Genomic DNA, 14,802 nt, shown 5'->3' with positions numbered 1-14,802 from the left:
ATTTTGAAATAATTTAACGGCAATATTAAGACTCTCGAAATCATATTAGTAAAAGACATTGGGCTCTCGTAAATTATTAAATTCGAATAAGATAAACCAATATGTGTCAACTGCAGTGCATGTTATAAAAACTAAGCCTAGGATTTTTTGTTCTGATGATAATATTGATGATTAATATGACCCAACCAATTAAGATCAAAGAACTGAAATATTAAAAAAAAGAGTTAAATCTCATGACTCAGTATAACATGAGAACTTAAAAAGAAAGACTGGCAATGCAGCCGCAATGTTTAGGCATGCAGTATACATGCGCATGAGCATGCAGCCCGCTGTTCCCACACAAACGCACACATCCGTCGCCAGATGAAAGCTGGCGCCGGCCACTTATCGGCTTCTGAACCCGCTCCGATTATGCGTTGCTGTCAACACCCGAAATAGACATAAACAACCCGCCCGTGAAGTTATTCAAAACAAATGACGACTGTTATATAACAAAACGAAAACACAAAGGCGCAATTTAAAAACAATCCACTTAATATAAATACTAGAGCAGCCAGGATTAACTTTCAGAAGGAAAGACTTTCAGTCTGCATTTGTTGTGAAGTTGTTTTTAAGTTAAACATCACTTGTGCAACAAAGTAGTTAATGTTAACAGTGCCAAACATCAGTAGATAAAGGCCGATCATTTGGCTTTAAAACAACTTGCCGCTTTGAATGAAATAATAATGACTTCAACGACGCACGCCCAATCATCGTCTTAAGTTCGAGTATCTCAGAAGTGTAATCTAATACAAAGCCACAATCCCCAAAGTTAAAATTAAATGTCACAAAACTCCCATCTTGTAGCTCTAAGAAATAATAAAATGCAGAATAAAAAAAGCTTTAGAGTGGCCAGGTGCGGTATACATCCGTTTCTGAAAGCAAAAAAAAATGTAGAGCGCCGGAAGAAGTTTGGTACAATATTGCACCCAGCCCGTCGCCAAACTCCAGAAGTATGAAAGCATCGTTTTAATCCAAGACCATACTAGTAACTTATAAGAAACTTCCGTATTGGAATTACTTCGTCGAAGCACCGTGAAACAATTTTCATAAAACAAGTTTTTAACATGCGAGAAAAGAGCGAAAAATTTGAATTTCTTCTCGAAAATGATCACTAGGAAATTAATTCAACAAACGTTATAAACAAGCTAGTTTTATAACACGTCCTGAAGATTTTATCAACGTCGTTTGCGATCTCGTCTCGATGTGACCTAGCGAATTCAATAACGGTAGATTGATGAGGGTAAGAAGAGGTCGGAATTTTCTACATGTTTTTTATTTTTCACAGGAAAAGCTTGATAAAATTATCTTTGAAGTAGCCTCAGTGAAACATGCTCGGGAAAAAAGATAATGATGCTTTCAATAAATGCCAAGACGAAGAAAAAGAAAGTAGTGCGCAGGCGAAGTCCTTAATTGATTCGTGATCTTGATTAATATTAAAACCTCCGCATTTTTCCTTGGATGTTTGGAAGTTTTTTTTAGCTGGAGCTCAGAATTGAACAAAAGCGGCCCGTCGGCCAGCCGATCTGCTGCGGCCTGCGGCGTCTACCTGCATTGAACACCTGTCACCGCCTACAAATAAAGGACTCTAGTTTGCGTGCGTCTTTGTAATTTACGTTGGTTTCAGTCTTTTATATAAATGCATAAATAAATTCTACGCACAGCCGCAAACGCATACATAGCCAAACCACAAAGTCTAGAAAACTCGGAAATTTCCTTCCGACATTCTCCATGACAAGATTGAATTGATGTTTTATTTTCCATGTGTATTTTCGTACATCAATTATCTTGCAATTTCTGCTTCTTGTTATATTTGATCTATACGTGGAAGTCTCCTGGGCCATTGGCCATTTTCCTCTTCTTTGATCTTCCCTTCACTGTAATTTTTACCCCCGACGACAGAAGGTGGCGAGTTAAGTTTAATGTATAGCTGTGTATCTGTATGTATGTCCGATACATATGACTGAACTGATTTTGATCTTATTTTTTATTATTTTTAACTTAATTTAATCAAGAGTGTTCTTTGGATAATATGTGTTTAGCCGTTTAGAAACCATTTCTAGCAATTAGAGATTATGCAAGCAACTGTCGGGGGTATTTTAATTTGTAAGTTTATTTTTATTCATAAATAAAGTTGACCAAATATATTCTGTCGCATTATACTTTTAATATTCTTAGACCTATTATGACTATGCTGAAAGCGCATACATGACATCATCAGTCATTTTAATGTCCCCACTGCTGGGGTACTGGCCTTCTTTATAAATGGGTAAAGAGTATGGGCCATGACACGGGCTTAATGCATAATTTTATTAAATACAAATAAATCTCGTATTGTACTTCTAGATACACCAAACTATGAGGATGACTGTCTCTGCAAAGTCGTTCCCATTGGCAAAATCGACAGATGTATCTGAACAATAGCCGACATCGACGGCCGATATTTCGACAATCGAAATCCCATCCGATCATTTCACGAACGTCCTTTCTATAGATAACGGTTTATCCGTATATCCATACTAATCACGGATTAGTCACAGATTTATCCTAAATTGAATATCATGAGACATAAAAGCATTACAGCGTCGTATGTATAGTAATCAAGGTACGGACGCACATTTGGGGGTTTAAAAATTTAACATAAGAGCATAAAAAATAACCGCATTGTTCGCGCAAAATAAGATCGACGCACGCAAAAAAATTGTTCTTTTCTTTTGCAACCGTCCCATTTGTTCCTTGGAGCGCCGGAACGAGGGTCTTTTGGCAGTCTTATAACTTATTTTTCATGAGCCATGATATATAGAGCGGCTTGACAATATTACGGCAGTAAATTCAAGCCAAGAGGTTAGTCTACACACTACCGTCTGGGTATCACCGTTGGGTTTGAATTATTTTTTGCTTATGGTAGAATCAGTATAGTGTCTTTTTTTATTTAGGTAGGTATTTGTTGTATAATCATCTATGAGGCTAAGACCTTAAGAGTCCATTTCGCTTTGTCATAATAATTTCTCTTGATAATCACCACCGATACAGAAATCGACTGAGTTTTTCAAAATAAGAATAAAAATTAACAATGACAATTATAAATAATAACGATAATGATGAAAGCTAAAAAATAATTAGCAGCCAATAAAGCTCTTCGACATCTATAAAAAATAAACTTTTGTTACACGTTAGTAACTACTCCAATGCAATGCAACAAAAATCTTAAAGAATAAAGCTACGACTAATGAAGAAATCTACAGAATCGAACTATAAATAAACGAAATACTAACTTACCTGTCAACAATAGCAGAATAAGTCGCCGCATGTTGGATTCCTTCTAGATGCAGTTTAAAATTCAGATAGGGGACAAATGTGCGGGCGCCATCAGTAAGTCCAGTCCGAAACTATGCGAGAACAATGTTTACGCGACTCAGCTGATGGTGTGGAGTAGATTCGCTAATCAAGCACACACTCGCGCACTGCGGTTCCGCACGCTGCAGTGTCAACGGCCACGGGAAAAACTAGACACTCGGCGAAAGCTGTCCTTCGGCTTAAAACGCGTTAATTCCACACTTTTTTAGGGAGTTATTCATTCATATTGGGGGATCTCGCGAGGGGGATTCATTTGACAGTAGTGTTCTGTGATGAAAACATGTGACATGTCTCGATCGTAGGACGAAAGCTCCGCGACGCACGGTCGTGTCGCGCGGCGGCTGACTCGCGAGTTGGAGGCGAGTGGGCCGGGGCCGGGGCCGGGGCGGCGGGGCCACGCCTGCGCACCGCGCCCGCGCACCACCACCTCCAGTATTGACCGACGACGCCTCCTTCCTACATTTCACATCCTTAACTAGCTACCCCCGACTCTCCTTTCAACCACTGAAAAAAATTCCTTATTCCTTCCCATAGATTGAGATAGGCCACGTCTGTGAAGCGCACCGAAGTTATATAGTAATCATAAAATTTTAATTTTCTTCGCCTACAAATTCATGGCCAAATTCAGGTCATGAATATAAATATAAGATTTTATTACGTAGTATTAATATTTTAAGTACTCTATTTAATATGAAAATTGTGTACTAATAAGGACGGACATAAATTATTCAAAACATATGAGTTGTCTAGCCTCTCACAACAACCTACTTGGAATAAAGCCTACACGTTCTGAAGAGTGAAGAGGTCGCTTAACTTGGCAGTCTTGGCACCGAAGCCTATGCCAAATGATTAAAATAAATTAGGTATTAACCGCGTTTTATTCAGTACAGACGAGTTTGGAAGTTTAATTTATTTTAAAATATAATCTATTCATCGCCTTGTAAAATACAACAGCTCAAGTTTAGAAAAGCTATGTGTATGTACACGTTATTTATTTCTTCATATATTTACTTAAATATATGTTTACCAAGGTAATATACCTTGGTAGATAAATCTTGTAAACATATCAGAATTATGAAAAAAAATTCAGCAGAACTTTGAGATTTTGAGAAGAAACAATGCTTTGCATGCGACTCTACCGCCATCAAGTACAATTTTTATGAATTAACAATTTACAATTGTAACAAAGTTACAATAGTTCATAATCCTTCAGACATGGAATTTTTACCTACGCATATATAGGGAATACAAGTATGTACTCGAAAATCTTAAGAGCCATGCCTCATTGCTCAGTCGCGCTCAGTCATTTTGAAGTTCGTCGTCAGACAACGCAGAACAAAGCAGAAATTTTATGTAGTTTCGACGTACGCCAACACACGTCACTATCAAAAACAACGAACTACAACGTGCTACATCATTGCAACGGAGCAATGGAGCATGACTCTTAATAAACCGAGCTTAGCGGTGGATTAATGTAGAGGAACCTACACTACATCCCGAAAAATAGCTTTTATTATATAGTAAGTAATTCTTTAGGACTAGGTTGCAACAGCAGATGTAATTAATTTTGTTCGGCTACACCAAGAAACGTAAACTCTTATGGAGGCCCTGACTTTAGTTCTCAACCTGAACAAATATTTTTACTTATTTTCATAAATACTTACCCCTAGACTAGAATATACCTCATCGGAATTCGTTCCTTAGATCTCGCATCTTAAAGTCGCGGGCAATGACTATTATGTAGTGATGTAAGTACAACTGTAATACTAATCTACAAACTACAGATATTCTAAAAGATAGGAAAAAAATAAACAAATATATATATTATTCATATAAATGTTATATTACACAACAACTAGATTTCTACTTAATGTAAACAATTACTTCTAGCTTGCGAGCATTCGCTCCTTTTTATCCTTGGCCCATAACTGCAGCAATTGTTTTCTTATTTCAAATGCAATAACAGCAGTAGCCATTCCCGTGTTCAGGCTGTCTACACCTCTTTGTAATGGAATATTCAATCTGAGACCATTCCTGTTGGCAGCCAACCTGAAATAATATAGATTTTTTTACATTTTGGTACATACTGAAAAGTAAAGTGGAAAAGATAATAGGCTAAAAATGTATATAAATATACATGCCAAAGAAAATCAGGTATGTATAAATGCAATACTTTTTAAGGAAACATGTTGTATGTGTGTGTATATGTATATATATAGAAATTTCATTAGAATTAATAATTCATAAGGCACTTGTATAGCAAAGTAATTTAAAACATATATTTTTATTATCATCTGAGTGTTCTCCAGTTATTCCTCAGCCATTGAGTAGCCCAGGGTCTGTTCTTCAACATTTTTGTCTCCACTACTCGGTCCCTAGTTGTCAGACCACTGGCATTGTGTGCTATACTAATAGAACTCTGTGGTTTTTAGTAAAGATTTTATTGCAGATGTACACATTTAATAAAATTACAAAACGAAATAATCATAAACTTACTCATAACTGTCCTCACTAATCCCTTCAGTCTCTCCTCCTAATATGAGAGTAATATGTTTCAAACTTGTATACTCAATGCTATAATAAGGTATTACAGGTATAGTCATGCCGGTTATTAAATTTTCCTTCTCAAGTGTTGTATTCCTATTATCTATTTGGGTGTTGCTATCAGCAATAAATAGGGATGTATTTTCCTCTAGCAATTTGGGCATTTCATCCCATTCAATTGAATTATATATTGGCAGCCTGAAATGAGCACCCGAAGCACTTCTGATAACTTTAGGGTCCCACATGTCAACACAGCCTGAAAAATCATAACAAGATACATATATTAAACAGAAATCTCAAATCAGAAAACTCACCTTGAGTTCTGAAACACTTAATAAAATAATTTTTGTTTTTGTCTTGCTTAAAATATTTTTTTTTCTGTTCCTTCCAAATAATCACATTTGTACTTAAACTGTAACTGTACTGTTTTCTGTACGTATACAGTGAGTACAATGTCACTCAAAAGTATATGGAGGTACAGAAATCAACATGGATATGATAAGTTATGATTCCAAGAAAGACAATTTTTAATTAATATCACTAAATAAATTTGTATATGATAAGAAAGTTTTTGGGGAAGGTAAATAATAAATTTATTAATAATCTGTAACAGAATTTGATTAAATATATACAATTTTGTCTTTTTCTTGAAAAATTAAAAAATAAGTATTTCCACATAAAAAATTAATAATTGTTTTAATAAATTTTTGTTATAATAAATGTTTATTTTTCATTTGAAAAAATATGAGTGAAATAGCTAAGTATCATTTCTATGAAAATGCACAAGTATTATGATCAACAATACCTTTTGTTAGTAATACTTTTTCACAGCCAGCACCCACTGCTATTCTCAATATGGCTCCAAGATTGCCAGGCATTCTAATGTTATCACATATGAACTGAAGGGGTAATGGTCTGGACAAACTTCGAACATTATTTACTGTTGGCTTTTCAAAAACACCTAAAACATTCACAATTACACTAAATCTATGAACCTGCCTTAATAAATATACATGTTGACTAAAAACATATGATCAAATATTTAAAGTAAACTAAAAAGATAATGTCAGTATTTATTGAGCTTTTGTTCAATATTTTAATTTAAGCTTTTCCATGTGAATTTAGCTAATGATATTTTTACACAACATTCTTAATTTAATCTGACCTCAATGTTAGTTCAAACACACTAAAGAAATAATATAATGTAGAATAATAGAAACAAATCATACCAAATATTCCAGGTGATGTCTCTACATCTGACCATAAGGCCATATCTTTATATGGTACTTTAAACAGCTTCACCCCAGATTTTGGTAAAAACGGCCGAATATTATTTAGATCTTCAATACGAGAGAAAATAACATATTTTAGTTCACATTTTGCTTCTAAGCCATCAACAATCAGCCTCCAGCCTTCAACAAGCACTTGATTTAGCCGCATTCTGTCCTTTTTCGATTTAAGTTTAACAAGAATATTGCTGCAATTAATGAAAATATATTTTTTCAGACAATAAAGGAAAGCCAAAGTAGAATTGCAATTACGGGAAGCTTCCCGTAATTGATACGTACGACATGATAAATTAGTAAGGTTACCTTATTCGTCCATCATTTGTACTGACTTTCTCATACAAAATATCATTGTTCTCATCGAAGACTTTACACTGCTTTAAAAAGAAATCTCTTTTTTTTAGTTTTTCCTCCCGCTTAGTCTTAATCTCCTTAGCTTTTTGTGGTGGGAATTGAGAGGGTGCTGCGTTTTTAACTGCTGCAGATTCATTATTTTTCTTAGATAAATCATCAGGGTTGAGGCTGATAACTTTTTCCTTTTTCAAGCTTGATTGCGATTTTTCATCAAATGGTAGCAAAACCTTTGCTGGATCCCTGTTCATCCACCGTGCATATAATCTAGAGGAACTGACAATTGTTCGACAAGCGTACATTTGCGAAAATAAACGATTTATATTAAGAGACATCGCTTAGATTGATTTAATTTCAAAAATTATTATCTACCTACACCTGGCATGGCGTATCATACCGCACCGTACCGGAACACCAAGCAAGAAAATAGAAATAAACGAAACGACATTGACTTATGACATATATCAAAATATTTTTGATGGCTGTGTCTGTGCTGGTCATGTACTGTCAACTGCATGGATTTATTATGTAGGTACTTCGGAGCATAGTAATCTGTGCTTCGGAGTACCTACTGTAATAGGTACAATGTTTTTAGATCTGTGGTTCCCTGTTTGTAAAATATACACAGATTTTAAAATGTAATGTTTTTATATCCGTGGTTACATATTATTATTTTGCCTGCGAATGCTACTTTTTCGTGAATAAAAAAAAGTACACATTCACATTCTATTAATAAAAATGCATAATTTTCTTGTGTGAAATGTGAAAATATTTGTAGCTAAAATGAATAACATTGAAAGAAAAATGCAAAGTGAGTACATCCCAGATATCATCATCAATCATCTGTGGTACACATAAACAAATTCATAGACAAAAACAAAAACTAAAACGTACTGTCAAAGTCTATTTCCGTTCGGTTTCCATAGCACGCACACAAACACGAATCTTATCGCTATCAGCTGGACTGGAAATTTTGTGAATGCGTAGTAAACTTGTGTTTATTTATAAATTTGCAAAGAAAATATATATTTCAAAATGGCAACTGGAGTAAAACCTCGTGATGAAGAGCACCAACTAACTAGAAATGATCTAGAAGTTATTCAAGATGCAATGAAAAATAAGAAGTTTCGAGACCTATTAGCCGAGTACTGCGAAGAGGTACGTGACCCGGCGAATCAAGCGTTGTATCAAGAAGAAATGACCAAACTCGAGAAAGAGCGTGGCTACGATGTAACTTTCATCAATCCTAAGGGGGGTTATGTTATAAAAACAAGCGTAGCAGGTGATAGAAAAGCGTTCATCAATATCTGCAGTAACGAAAAGGTGAACAAGCCATCTTGTAAAATTCAAGAAGTCGACGGTCAGAGAGGTATGAATTGGTCGCTTCCTTACTCTATTATTCCGCCCCGAGATGATTACGACCGTAAAAAAGAACGATGCGTTATTTATGATGTTGTGTTCCACCCCGACACACTGCGCATGGCGGAGGTCAATAAAAGATTCCGCGAACTTGTAAATAAGACTGCTATGGAAGGGTTATCCAAAACATACAACATTCATTTCGATAGTAACAACTTTCGGTTTCCCAAGTCACAATATAAAGGTATGATAGTGCCTGCTGTTATACGAAAAGAAGATCCAGACTATAAACCACCAACAGATGAAGATAGTGAAGAATTTCCTCCCGATTTAGTTGAGAAATTATATCCACAACATATTTATCCTGAAAAATCAGAAGAACCACCAGAAGAGAGCCCTTCAAAAAATCAGAAACTATCTGCTCCAAAAAAATCAGAATCTGAATTTACACACAATTCTGACCAAGGCTATACTATACCAAAATATTTAATTAAACAGCAGAAGAATGTAGATCTTCAGGATTATACTTATGAAAAAGACAGTAAACAGTACAGTGCTATTCCCAGTCATATAGTTGTAGAAATCAATCTTCCTCTTCTGTCATCTACAAAAGACTGCAATTTAGATGTGAATGAAAAAGCTTTGAGTTTGATCTCAGAGAAACCAGCTAAATACAAGCTTAATATAACACTTCCTTATTCAGTTAATGAAGACTGTGGCAATGCAAAATTTGACAAATCTAAGCACAAATTAATTGTAACGTTACCAGTAATAAGAAGCCCCAGTGTTGAAAGTTCTTCCAAAGTAGATAGTGGTGTTGAAAGTGAAGAAAACTCTGGTTCTCAAAGTGATGATGACCACAGAGAAAACTTAGTTGTAGAAATATCTTCTACTCAAACTGAAGCTCCCACAGTAAAAACTGCTGTGGAAGACTGTAAACCAGAAGAGGAAATATTTTTGGATTCTACTCTCTGTTACATATTCCCACCTTATACACACAATGTTATGGATGATATAATAGCCTTCACTTTTCATGTAAAAAATACAGAACCAGACTCAGTCATAGTTCTGTCAGAGTCTAATAAAATCCAAATTAAATTCACTTCTGTTGGGTCTGGATTTGTGCCTGTACATTATGCAGCAATTATAGTTTTTGAAGAAAGTGTGAAGTTTGAACATGCCAGTGGTGAAGCTTGGGATAACAATGTCATCTTACAACTTGAAGTAGCCAGAGAAATGCCTCATAAATTTCAAATTGGTATGAATGAGGATTCTATGATCAGTGAATATTTCGATGTTTCCAAAGTGAGTAAAACAAATAAATTACAACAGAATTCAGAAAAAGAGAAAATCTGTGAAGATGAATCTTTACCAGTGATTGAAGTTACTAATTTGGGTAGTGAAACTAATATAGTTGTATCATCTAATCATGAAGAGTTGGATGAAGATGACTTAGATGATCCAACAACAGAAGAGAAAGACATAGTTTGGACAGAGTCCAACAATTGTGTGAATGGAGCTAAGAGTATTCTCCGTAAACCCATGTCTATACAAAGGAGCTATTCAGAGTCCAGTACAGTGGATGTTGCATCTTCCATGGACTACATTAGCTCTGATTGCATTCCTGAGGAATCGAGCTTGAAAAAGACTGTTAGATTTAATGATGTAATTGCCAGACAGTTTTATAGGTAAGATATGTTTATTATACTAATTTTTTTCAGAACATATTCATTTTATTGGGTTTTATATTGGTTAAGAATATGTGTAAAAATGTGTTCAAACTACAGGGCTACATGGCTAATCATACCTTTTAAGAAAAACAAACACTAAATATAGTGTAGCTATTATTACATTATATGATTATTTCATCATTCACTGAAAAACTTCCTATGAGTCACAATGGAATCTTTAGAATGTACAAAGGTGGGCTTTAACCTTTCGACCTTGAAATATGAGAAGTAGTTAAACATACACAACATGAACTCATTTGCACATTTGTTTACATAATGAAGCCTCTATATCTATCTTATCTTGATCTGACAAATTCTGTCCTATCATCTAGTTATCTAATGATGTAAGAACTTTGTCATAACATTACCAAATTATAATTTATTTTGATGCATCAAGGATTTCATTTTTTTATACATGCCTACAAATTTAGTAATATTCATATTTATATATTTTTGTATTTCAGATATAACTCATCCATAGAAGGTCAAAAGAAGAAAAACCAGAGGAAGAAGAGTAAAAAACGCAATATAGAAAGACGTAAGAGTGAAAGTGAGGCAGAAGATGAAGTGTCCAACTCCATCAAGGTATGTATTGTATATCTCTTGTACAATACATTTTCACTACAACAACTACAATAAAGCATGAATGATAATTCATGCTTTATTAACATGTTTGAACAGTTGTGTAGTAGTTTTGTTGTATTATGGTGTATTGTACACTGGTGTAGTATTATTCTTCTAAAAATCCTTTCATATTATAAAACAAAGTCCTCTGCCGCGTCTGTCTGTCTGTTCGCGATAAAATCAAAAGCGACGGCACGAATTTTCATGTGATTTTTACCAAAAGATAATGTGGTTCCTGAGGAAAGTGAAGACGCAAACGAAGCCGGGACAGCCTGCTCGCGTCTAAACCGTATATAATATTGATAACTCATTGTTATCAAATAAATACTCTAAAAGTATGTTCTATTTAACTATTTCTAATGAACTAGGCATAGATGTTAGTTCTTTACATGTTATGTGTTTATATGCAAAAGTATTCCATTTAACTGAAGCAAATATTGCGTAGTTTAAAAGGTTTCTGAGTACACAGGTTTTATGTTATGTATTGGTTAGTCAATTCTTGATTCGCCTTATGTTCGGTTGGTGCCGCATGTGATTAAAATAAATATCTGTACATTTTCAGTTAACAAAACCGAGGATGAAATCCGCTCTGAAACCACGCCGCGACAGCGGACTCGCCGACACATCGGATGCTGAAGCTGACAACAAAAACACGCCGTGCGATTCACCTCTCAACGATTCCGTTTTTCAATTTGATAAACATGAAGACGACAATTCCAATGGTGTCATTGAAGACAACAAATTTAAGTCGGTATTAAACATAGACTATAGAAAAAAAGAGCCATCAGAACCCACCATTTGGGAGTCTACTAGTGAAGTTAAAAAGGAAGAAAAGCCTACGCCAATAACCTGTGATAATATCATGCATAAAACTGATCTCTATGACCCTGATAGATTGAACAAGGGACAATATCAAGAGGTCACGTTCAAAAACGATCTCATATTTGATTTGGACATGTGAGATTTAGCTTTCTTACTGTTATTAAGTTCCTTGAATACGATTATGTTTAGAATAATTATTATTGTATGAGAATATATAGTGTAATTGGTATTACTTTTACATTTCGTACACATAGATTAATAATTGTGCTGGTTTATGGCAATGGTTTACAATATAATGTTGTATTATACAACATTCATTTTAATGTCAATTAGAAATTTTAATTACCTATTTTAAATTAAATTTATTTGAATATTATTTTATCAAATTAACTTTGAAAGTAACTATTTAGATCAATTAAGTGTTATGGTTTACGATTAAAAAAATATGCTCATTGTAGACAATATTTATAGACAAAATGCATTTGAATGGTACAAATTAGAATTACTGTTTATTGGTCAAGGATTAGGATTGCATTACAAACTAGTATTTAAAAAATTTGCACGTAACATGCACGTATAAATAACAATACCTCATTTTGGTATGTAAATAAACAATAATTATACTATGTGCACTTACGCAGCTATAATGGTATTTAACTTATCTAACTTAAGCTAGTAATCCTCATTTGGCTAAGCAGTTAGAATATTAATTGTCCACTAAGCAGTAAAAGTTATTAGAAATACACAAAGCAGGTTTTTCAACGTAGAAAATTGATATAAATAAGTACTAAGATAAGCAGTATTTTCATGTGTGCTATAACTTTTTGTAAAATTCTATTTGTACGAAAAAGTAGTTTTCCATAATAAAAGTAAAATTTACAAATGAACTTAATATGAAGATGCTTAAATCTGAAGCTTTTTAATTTTCTCTATTCACAAAAGAACTGACGGATTAAAAATTAATTAAATCCACCAGTTATTAAACCAGTGAAAAGTTTTAAGCCCATATAGGAGATATTGGTTTAACAATAAAATTAAATATTAAATATAAATTGGCACTATATAAATTGATGTCCATTGGGATAACCCAACGTCTTGTGCCTTCCTTATAACATAGATACCAGCGAAATATATCAGAAATGTGTTGAGTTCATGGAACTGTTGTCATAAACAATGCATTTTATTTCATGTAATGTAGACGTAATCATGTTTCACGGGGTGGACGATTATTATGAAAGTTATGTTTTATGAAAATTTAAAAACTACTTCCTATGTGAATTTGTGAATTAGTGTTATGATTTAATAAAAATGAAAAGTTAATCTCTTTTTTTTTTGTACAGTATAATAGTATATCTTGTAAAGTATATAGGTTTACAAATATTTGAAAGGTTTTCTTTGTACCCGATGCTGTATGACACACAAGACGAGATTTCGATTTGTAAATATTGAGGGGTGGCAATGGGTCCGCTTTGTACACGTATTATTATACAGCATTTCTAAATGCCCAATTACAGAATCCACAAGAAATACCTACTGCTGAAAGAAACCTATGTAGGTGGTGAATTTAGATTAGGACAGTGAAAATGAAAACAGCATCCAAATTAATAATCATCCTAATTTCTACATAAAGACAAAGTAATGTTACCTTCCGCAAATTTAATCATCTCGCCTCTATTTATTATTTATTGGGCATGCCATTTGGTAAGCAAATAAGTCAGTCTAATAATTATTTGGGCAGCAAATAATAATTTGGTACCATGCAATTGAGGAGTTCTTTTGTTGGGAGCCAATCTTGGGTGTGACCATATATTACCCAGCATAACCTTACGGAGCTGCTGATGGGCTTTGCTGACCAATTGTTGCTGGTCAAATTATTATTTTGCCGACTAATTTTGCTGCCCAAATAATTATTGACCGAGCGAGGTCCACAATTCGACTTGGGGCAAAAATATTTTTTTTGTATGTGTGTTTGTAACGCGATAACTTTCGAAACTTTGGTCTGATTTTGATGAAATTTAAAAGGTATGTAGGACCTGTCAATAAAACTTTTAAGTTCGTGTGGCATCAAAATGATTGAGTAGTTTTTGAAATATTCTCAATTTTGCAAAAACTCGTCAAAATTTATTGTGTTCGCGAGGTGTCAGCTCGTGGCGAACAACTAGTTAAAATAAATATATTTTTTTTTGCTGGCCGAAATGCGAATACTTTGCTGACCGTTTAAATAACCCCTATATATTATTCGATAAAAAAACTTAACCTACATAAATATTAGGCAAATATTTATGTAGGTTAAGTTGTTTTACCTATACACACTACAATGCCACCACATCATACACATCTCATTGTCTCTTTGAATTGTAACTGGAAGCTCTACTATTAAGTAGGATTACGTCAAAAATAAAGAGAATACATATAGGTAGGTAGGGTAGGTACGTTAACCAAATTCTTCACAAATGTGCTATGGCTTCAAAAATCAGAGACGATTCCCTGCGGCGTTGTATTCCTCACAAATTTAGCAGAGTCGACATGACAAGAAGATAATGATAACACTTTTTATCTAATAATCCTCTTCGCATCCTGGGAATTCTAGACGGCTCTTTCCACAAATTCTCTTATTATTTCTGCTCACCCCCGAGCAGATCATAGTCTACAAATCCCTCTGTGTTTAGGTATGTCTGCGAGTCCGTGTA

General features: G+C 34.3%; 3 protein-coding genes across 5 annotated transcripts in view; 1 reads left to right on the top strand and 2 right to left on the bottom strand.

The window, feature by feature from the left end:
- The window catches only part of dtn (detonator), a 73,744-nt gene extending 69,998 nt beyond the window's left edge, over positions 1-3,746 (bottom strand). For all 3 annotated transcript variants that reach the window (XM_053769181.2, XM_053769183.1, XM_053769184.1), the window contains exon 1: positions 3,319-3,746. In XM_053769181.2, coding sequence (XP_053625156.1) covers positions 3,319-3,349 — 31 coding nt within the window. In that variant the 5' untranslated portion in view covers positions 3,350-3,746. The remainder of the gene's footprint in view (positions 1-3,318) is intronic.
- Positions 3,747-5,218: 1,472 nt separating this feature from the next.
- LOC128683492 (uncharacterized protein) lies at positions 5,219-7,997 on the bottom strand. Its single transcript, XM_053769185.2, has 5 exons — positions 7,533-7,997; positions 7,170-7,417; positions 6,746-6,901; positions 5,893-6,196; positions 5,219-5,445 (listed from the first exon to the last, which is right to left on the bottom strand). The coding sequence occupies exons 1-5, from the start codon at positions 7,910-7,912 to the stop codon at positions 5,283-5,285; spliced, it is 1,251 nt and encodes a 416-aa protein (XP_053625160.1). The 5' UTR covers positions 7,913-7,997; the 3' UTR covers positions 5,219-5,282.
- A 485-nt stretch (positions 7,998-8,482) lies between these two features.
- On the top strand, positions 8,483-13,432 carry Nop17l (Nop17 like). The gene is made up of 3 exons (XM_053769413.2): positions 8,483-10,624; positions 11,131-11,251; positions 11,853-13,432. The coding sequence occupies exons 1-3, from the start codon at positions 8,613-8,615 to the stop codon at positions 12,249-12,251; spliced, it is 2,532 nt and encodes an 843-aa protein (XP_053625388.1). The 5' UTR covers positions 8,483-8,612; the 3' UTR covers positions 12,252-13,432.
- Positions 13,433-14,802: the final 1,370 nt, after the last annotated feature.

This window comes from Plodia interpunctella, chromosome 3 (assembly GCF_027563975.2).
Source record: "Plodia interpunctella isolate USDA-ARS_2022_Savannah chromosome 3, ilPloInte3.2, whole genome shotgun sequence".
Classification (NCBI taxonomy): Eukaryota; Metazoa; Arthropoda; class Insecta; order Lepidoptera; family Pyralidae; genus Plodia; species Plodia interpunctella.
Note: the sequence above shows the minus strand (reverse complement) of the source record. Positions and strands in the feature narration are given on the sequence as shown.

Coding starts and splice junctions, on each gene's coding strand:
- LOC128683492 (XM_053769185.2), bottom strand. CDS start 7,912: ATGTCTCTTAATATAAATCGTTTATTTTCGCAAATGTACGCTTGTCGA. Junction 6,902..7,169: donor GACATCACCTGGAATATTTG/GTATGATTTGTT, acceptor TGAATGTTTTAG/GTGTTTTTGAAAAGCCAACA. Junction 5,446..5,892: donor ATTAGTGAGGACAGTTATGA/GTAAGTTTATGA, acceptor ATATTATTTCAG/GTTGGCTGCCAACAGGAATG.
- Nop17l (XM_053769413.2), top strand. CDS start 8,613: ATGGCAACTGGAGTAAAACCTCGTGATGAAGAGCACCAACTAACTAGA. Junction 10,625..11,130: donor ATTGCCAGACAGTTTTATAG/GTAAGATATGTT, acceptor TTTGTATTTCAG/ATATAACTCATCCATAGAAG. Junction 11,252..11,852: donor AAGTGTCCAACTCCATCAAG/GTATGTATTGTA, acceptor GTACATTTTCAG/TTAACAAAACCGAGGATGAA.